Source organism: Cinclus cinclus, chromosome 25 (assembly GCF_963662255.1).
Source record: "Cinclus cinclus chromosome 25, bCinCin1.1, whole genome shotgun sequence".
Lineage (NCBI taxonomy): Eukaryota > Metazoa > Chordata > Aves > Passeriformes > Cinclidae > Cinclus > Cinclus cinclus.
Window position 1 is genome coordinate 1,122,445 of NC_085070.1, and position 8,039 is coordinate 1,130,483.

The window sequence follows — 8,039 nt, forward strand, 5'->3', positions numbered from 1 at the left end:
TGGCCAAATTAAAAATCCCAAAAGAGCTAATTTGCTTGAGAAATAATTTCTCCTAGACAGCAATTTCCTACTAAAACTTACATATTTTCAGTGGAAAACTATTTGTCTGAAAACAGAAATTAGTTCTGTTGAGAAACCCTCTAGAAAGACAATTAATTTCCCAGTTCTCTGTGTCCAGAGGCAACACCCTAACATGGCTGCACCTCTGATTTGGTGCCTGGGAATTCTCTGTCCCGGCAGAAGGGGCAGTGGGAGGTTCAGTCCAGCTGTAGAATTAGCCTGACAGCGCAAAAATATCCAATACTGATGTTTTCAATGTGAAGTGATTGTTGCTGAATGCTGGCAGATGGTTTTGTGCAGCCAGAGGTGTTTCCAGGGGGCTCATTCCTGGAGGGACACTGGGCCAGGACAGGAGGAAGTGCTGCTTCTGTTCCTCTACCAAACCCTTCCCAGTGTTTGTGTATGGGATGTGTCCTTTGCTCTTCCCCAGAAAATGCAGCCCTGGATTAATTTCTGTGCAGCATTAATTACAGTATTATTATTTGCTAACAATGGCAGTAATGTCTTTATTGTTGTAAATCCTTTATACGTCTGAAGTTAATGTTTTAACCTTTGAGGACCCCAAACACTCCTAAGCTTTCAGAAAGCAAGATTTGCTTGAGTCCCCAGTGCTGCAGTACCTGTTCTTTCATTTATTCACTGGTCTGTGTTCTCATGAGGGAATTATTTCTTCCCCTCAGATTTGTGGGGGGAACTGCAGCCCCTACTTTCAAACCATGTGTGCAGGGCACAACATTCCTGGGTGAAATTAGTGACTGTTACCACAGAAATGTGACGGAAAGGTGGCTCCAAGGGGCACCCAAGTCACACTGGGGCTGCTCAGCAGCAACACATCAGGTGCCAAACCCTACAAAACAGGTAGGAAGCACAGTGAGAGGATCTCATGTAAGGCAGAGGGGCAGAACCCCCCTGGCAGGGCAGGGCAGCACCTCTGAGGTGACTGAATCCCTTGAGCAGCCAACTGCTCCTGTAGAGTCCCTACATCCCACAGGTGTCAGAGCTGGCACGGTTCTGTTTCTAAGAGCCAGGACATGAGGAGGGGAAGGGAGGGGACAGTGCATGTCCTGGTTATGTCCCTGCTGGGCTGGGCTGGGCCAGACCTGCTTCATGCAGGTCTGAGACAGGAGGATGAAACCTTCCCCCCTCCACCATCTAAGGGGCACAGTTTAGCACTTTGAGGATTTCTTCACTGGGTGCTCCCACAGAGCCCGGTGCTCCCACAGGAATCTGGGGTGGGAGATGCCTCTTCCAAGGATATTCGATTTTCCCAGTGGATGTTATGGACTGATGCCCAGCCCCCAGGCAGGCAGGCAGGTATCCCTCTGCCTCTCCTGCATGGGGAAGGGCAGCTTGGGTACCTCACAGTAATTCTGTTTAGCAGGAGAGAGGGCAAGGCAGGGGATAAGATCCTTTGGGGTATCCACTTGAAATTCCACTTGGGCTTTAGGCAAATGCAGTCACTTGGGCTGGAGCTGTGACAAGACTTCAGCTTAGCACTGAGCCGGATGGAAGGATCACATTTCCCACATGGAACTGGCATTTCAGGCAACACTCTGGAGGCACAGCCACAGTGCTCAGTGCTCCAAGCTGCTGCCAGGGATAAATATTCCATGGTGGCACTGCCAGGGCCAAGAAGGAACCTTGCCAGTGCCAGCAGGTCTGGTCCCTTGGCAGATGTGTCCCTCAGGAGGATGCTCAGAGGGTGGTTCAAAGCAGGTTCTGTACAGACACACTCCAAGTCCAACTGGCTGTTTTAGGGACCTTAGATTTCCTTCCACTCCCAACTGATCCAGCTCTCTGTGACAGTCCTTGATTCTGATTTATATATAAGCAACAAGACAGAATGATGCAACTGCTATCCCATCCCAACAGGCCATTCCTGCTTCATCCCATCCTAACAGACTCATTCCTGCATCCCATCCCATCCCGTCCCATCCCGTCCCGTCCCATCCCGTCCCGTCCCATCCCGTCCCATCCTGTCCCGTCCCGTCCCGTCCCATCCCATCCCATCCCATCCCGTCCCGTCCCATCCCATCCCATCCCATCCCGTCCCATCCCGTCCCATCCCATCCCGTCCCATCCCGTCCCGTCCTGTCCCGTCCTGTCCCGTCCCAACCCATCCCATCCCATCCCATCCCATCCCATCCCATCCCATCCCGTCCCGTCCCGTCCCATCCCATCCCATCCCATCCCATCCCGTCCCATCCTGTCCCGTCCCATCCCGTCCCATCCCGTCCCATCCCGTCCCGTCCTGTCCCGTCCCATCCCATCCCATCCCATCCCGTCCCGTCCCATCCCATCCCATCCCATCCCATCCCATCCCGTCCCATCCTGTCCCGTCCCATCCCATCCCATCCCATCCCGTCCCGTCCCGTCCCATCCCATCCCGTCCCATCCCGTCCCGTCCCATGGCAGACAAAGGCAAACGAGCTCTCCTCCCCAAAGGGACCAGTAGTGAAGCAGCCAGGAGATAACACACTGTGAGGGTAAGTGTTAGAGTTTGCTATTCTCATAAAAATGGATTTGATAAGGTATTAGGAATTAGATATTTCACATACTTTGTTCAGAGAAAGTTCAACAAAAAGATAAATACAGAAAGGACTGAAAGAAGATCTGAATTCTGCAAAGAATTGAACTGAAAAAGAAAATAATCCTTTAACTCTGTATCTGCTTTCTTCTACCTAAGCTGCTTAGAACTTCCTCTGAATCCTTTACAAAGATGTATTTCTATGGCAGACTGCAGGCTCAGGGAGCTGCTCTGTGTCCCCCTAATGATCCTGTTGTGCCAGCTTGGCTCCCATCCCCACTGCTGCCAGGGAGGGAATGAGTGCAGCGCCACAGACACCAGAACTTCAGGGAAAGACCAGGAGATGGAACGTTGCTCTTGTCAGGCCCCCATCAAACATTCAACACCTTTTCCTTCTTCCCCTCTGATCCCCTCAAGGGCTGCATGTGGCTGGGATTAAAGCCAATTCCCTGGACTAAAATTTACCCAAGGAACAACTGAATGTGGTTATGTCCCACATCCAAGATTTTTCAAAACAGACCAGCTGAAAGGAAGCAAGAGCAAAGAGAAGCACTCAATAACACTCCTGTGGAAGAAGAGGAACTCCAGCTGCTCAGGAACTGCAAGGACTGGTGTCATCCACTTGCAGGGCTACAGAGAACAGGCAGACATACAGGTAACAGCTCTCAGATATGGGAGATGGAGGCACTGCTGGAGTTCTTGGAAAGCTGTGAATGGAAACATGAAAGTTTCTGTTTCCTCTGGTGATCACTGGGAAGTGGGATCTCCTTGTTTTCACAGTCAACCTCGAGAGGTGACATTTATTCATGGAGCTTTTATTGGTGAATATCCACCTGTGAAGGAACTGGAGCAGTGCACTCTCCATAAACACTTCGTGCCTGGGGACAGCAGCACCTTCCCCAAATCCCACAACACAAAACTCCACACTCCAGACAGACAGCAGTGCCCTGTTTATTTGGCCCAACAGGAAACATATCCTGGTAAATATTAGCTAGGATGTAGTCAGGCACCTTTGCTGATTTGAATTGAAAGGCCTTTAATTGCTGTATTATATAACTTGCTTTATATAATCTTCTCCAGACAGTCAGTGATATACTCACAGCATGCTTATCCAGGAGGGATTTTTTCTCCTGCTGAAGCAAATCAACACATTTCAGCTGTGTGTGGGGGCAAGGGATTTGTTGAAAGGAGAATTCCTTTGTCATCCTGCCTGGAGAGGTGTAATTCTTCTGCCTCTTTGATCTGCTCGGGGGTAGCTTAAGCAGGGCTTGTAAAGAAGCCTCAGAAGGGGCCGTGGATGATTTAAAGAGGCAGGGGCAGAATGGTGGAGCTGGGGACCCGTTTTCAAGGATCCAGGCTGAGTATCTTGTTCTCAGTTCTTCTGCAGTTATTGTCTGTCCAATTGCATGTCCAGATCCTCACTCAAATTCCAGCAGGTTTCCAGTGGAGGCTGGGTCAGAACTGTGATAGTAGTTTATCATGACCCCTGCTGTGAGGACATGGGCAGATTAGAAACCAGAATTCCTGCAGATTTCTCCCCTTCACACCTATTCCCTGAGGTTGGGAGCCTCTCTGTGCCCGAGGAGTGCATGTGCAGCTCACCATGTACAAGGTGAGGCATCTCAAATTTTCACCCTGCCAATGTTCACATTCCTGCAGAAAAGGAAAAAATTAACACAAGGGCTGGCTGAAGTTGTGTGCTTTTTGTGCACAGTAAGTCTAAACCCCAGAAAATTTATTGGAATAATGTGTTACACAGGAATATTTTATTTCTGCTCAAGCTATGCATTAACATGGACTTATTAAAAGTGCATCAGGAAAATAAAACTTGAGAATTATTCAGGAATGTGTGACCTCACTCCCCTTTCCTCGAATACAGGTTTAAAGTTTAACCTCTGTCAGCCCCATTTGCAAGCAGTAAATGCAACAGCAAAAGGGTGAAAAAGTACAGTACAAAGTGACCTTCATTTATTTCTTTTATTGAGCAGGGGAGGAAGGTGATTCAATCCAAGTGCAGAAAGAAGGCAGCTGTAAGAGACATAGAAATAAGTTTATTCTTAGGGCTGCTGATACTAACAAAGACATTAAATAATAGAATCACTTCTGACTTTACAAAATGCAATTAATTTGTACTTAGACTCCGTCCTTGATAATTTAATATTTTCTCTTTGCTACTGATTGACACATGTGCAGGTGTTTTCTCCTTCCTCTAACTGGGTCTGATGGAAGGACTTCTGCTTTAGCCAGCTGAGACATCAGGCAGCTTCTCTAAGTTAATATTGCAGGGTAAAGGGACAATGCCAAACAGCAATTCTTGACTTCATAAGGCTGTTTTGGTGGCAAGGGGACCCTCAGAGGGGGCACTTGGTCCTCTCCCGTGTCAGCTGTACAACTGGCACACACACTTCTCCAGTGTTTAAATGGCTACAGTTAAATGAGACAAATTTCACAATAAACTCCCACTGGTGTCTGACTGCTCACTTGGGATTATCCTCATTTTGGATATATGAAATTAGACCTTAGGAGTGGTAACCACCTCTTGCCACAAGTACATAAGCACATGAAATCAAGCAAAATATGGGCAGCCCACTTGCCACCAATTTGAGCCCAAGCATTTCGCTGCTGAGCAAAAGGAAGCCTGGGAAGGCTGGTGATAGGAGGCAGGGTTTGAGATAAGGGGTAGCATCTTTAGCTTGTTCTAAAAAAGTTATTCCTAAGACTTGTTTTACTGCTCCTTCCTCCTGTGAAGGTAAAGTAACAATAGAAACACAAAGCCCTCAGTTTCTGATTCTAGGTGAACTCACAGGTTTTCCCAAAGGAAGGCATCCTCAGAGTAGCTGCAGGAACCCCAAACCCTCTCTTTGTGTGGCTGGGGATTCTCCTCCTCAGAACATCCCTGTGTGAGTCAGCACTGGGAATATTTACCCTCAAGTTACTTTGTTTGGAAGCTGCAGCGTTTTGCCCCAGGACACATGATCACAGCACACAGCTCATTTAGCCACTCAAGAAGGATTTTGTTTAACAAAAGCTGAATAAATAGGCACACATGGATCCAGGGCAGGCTCACTGTGCACTAATCCAACATCCTCTTTGGCAACCAAACACATTTTATGCTTCAAGGGTGATAAACTCAGAAATCAATTGTTTCTAAGGACTCCTAAGTTTTGGGTCAAAATCAGGGCCTAGGATGGACCATGAACATCCCAGGCAGTGTCTGACTCTGCAGTGCATCTGTCTCTCCCCACATCTGAAACTCCAAGACAGGGAATTTTTCCGATGTAGGTTGATCCAAATTCCAGTCTGAACACATCTGTAGCATTTTCTCCATCAATAACTCTTATTTCCTGCGCCTCTTGTTAGCATGGCCAATCATAAAGGACAAAATAAGAGGGACAGAAAGCTACACTTTCCTTTAAAGGATCAGGTTCAAAATCCATTCTTAGCCTTGGCATCACCTTTGTGGTGAGCAAACGCCCAAATTCTCCTGCTGGAGTTTAATAGTTTCCTTTGTTCTCACTTAATAATTCTATTTGAGATGCTTGTGTGATCCCAAGGTCTGAATTTTACACCTCCAAAGCCCATCTCTAACCATGTTAAAAATAATTGTGTGTTTGGCTTAATTATGCCTCCTGCATCTGCTCCCCTTTGTCTTTAAATTTCCTGTCCACATTCCATCCAGGGTCTCCTAATGTTGAGATACACACAAAACTACATCAGCAGACCAGGATTTATCTCCTAAAAGGAAGGAAGTTCTCCAAACCCAGCAGTTTTCCTCACACATGCCCCCGATTGAGTTATTGCCGCTCCAGGCTCCACTTACACAACTGAGCACAGGACAATATTAACACTTGACTGACTCTGAGTTTATTGAGCAAGCCTAAATGATTGTTTTTTGCTGGAATGTTCCTTAGGCGAGGAACCCGGAGTTTCCTCACCCACTTACTGGAATTCTTCCACACCAGCTGTGGGAAAATATGCAAATTCTATAACTTTGTCCTAAACAAGTGTCTTGAGCCTGTGTCAGAGTTTCCCCCTGGCCTGCAGGTAGAGATTTAACCCCACTGGTGGTTGTTTGTCACCCTGCAGAGCCCTGTCAGCAGTGGGGATGTTCAGCTACCTCCGGGAACGCTTCACCAGCCACCTCCGGGAGCGCAGCCGGCGCCGCGCCAGGCTCGTCTCCAAGGATGGAAGATGCAACATCGAGTTTGGCAACGTGGAACAATCCAGGTTTGTCTTCCTGATCGACATATGGACAACCATCCTGGACCTCAGGTGGAGGTACAAGATGACCATCTTCATCTCAGCCTTCCTGGGCAGCTGGTTCCTGTTCGGGCTGCTCTGGTACGTCGTGGCCTACATCCACAAGGACCTGCCCGAGTTCAACCCCTCCATCAACCACACCCCCTGTGTGGAGAACATCAACGGCCTCACCTCAGCCTTCCTCTTCTCCCTGGAGACCCAGGTGACCATCGGGTACGGCTTCAGGTGTGTCACAGAGCAGTGTGCCACTGCCATCTTCCTGCTCATCTTCCAGTCCATCCTGGGTGTCATCATCAACTCCTTCATGTGTGGGGCCATCCTGGCCAAGATCTCCAGGTCCAAAAACCGGGCCAAGACCATCACATTCAGCAAGAACGCTGTCATCAGCAAGCGTGGGGGGAAGCTCTGCCTACTGATCCGCGTGGCCAACCTCCGCAAGAGCCTGCTGATCGGGAGCCACATCTACGGGAAGCTGCTGAAGACCACCATCACCCCCGAGGGGGAGACCATCATCCTGGACCAGGTCAACATCGAATTCGTAGTGGATGCTGGCAATGAGAATCTCTTCTTCATCTCGCCCCTCACCATTTACCACATCATAGACAAGAACAGCCCCTTCTTTCACATGGCAGCAGAAACCCTCCTGCAGCAGGACTTTGAGCTGGTGGTGTTTTTGGATGGCACTGTGGAGGCCACCAGTGCCACCTGCCAGGTGAGGACATCCTACATCCCCGAGGAGGTGCTCTGGGGGTACCGCTTCGCTCCCATCGTGTCCAAGACCAAAGAAGGGAAATACAGAGTGGACTTCCAGAACTTCAGCAAGACAGTGGCTGTGGACACCCCCCACTGTGCCTTCTGTCTCTACAATGAGAAGGAAGCCAAAGCCAAAGAGAAGAAAGGCTATGACAATCCCGGCTTTGTCTTGTCTGAAGTCCATGAAACCAGCGACACAAAAATGTAGTGCCACGTACTCATGGGACTGAGTTTTCAGAGAGAATTAAGTTTTGAGACGATTAATGAATAACTCAGTAAAACAAAACAGAAACACAGGTTTGGGTTTGCTCTAACCCTGCATTTGTTATCTCAAAAGCCTCCAATCAAAGAGGAGCAGCATACCACTGATTATTATTTAACTACACTATATATATTTCACAGAATTTATATTTTTGTATCTATGGGACATTTAATGAAG

At 48.2% G+C, this 8,039-nt stretch overlaps 1 protein-coding gene across 1 annotated transcript; it reads left to right on the plus strand.

Annotated features, from left to right (window-relative positions):
• Positions 1-6,692: 6,692 nt before the first annotated feature.
• On the plus strand, positions 6,693-7,808 carry KCNJ1 (potassium inwardly rectifying channel subfamily J member 1). Its single transcript, XM_062508725.1, has one exon. The coding sequence runs from the start codon at positions 6,693-6,695 to the stop codon at positions 7,806-7,808; it is 1,116 nt and encodes a 371-aa protein (XP_062364709.1).
• Positions 7,809-8,039: the final 231 nt, after the last annotated feature.

Bases quoted from the DNA above. Each gene is read 5' to 3' on its own strand.
- KCNJ1 (XM_062508725.1), top strand. From the start codon at position 6,693: ATGTTCAGCTACCTCCGGGAACGCTTCACCAGCCACCTCCGGGAGCGC.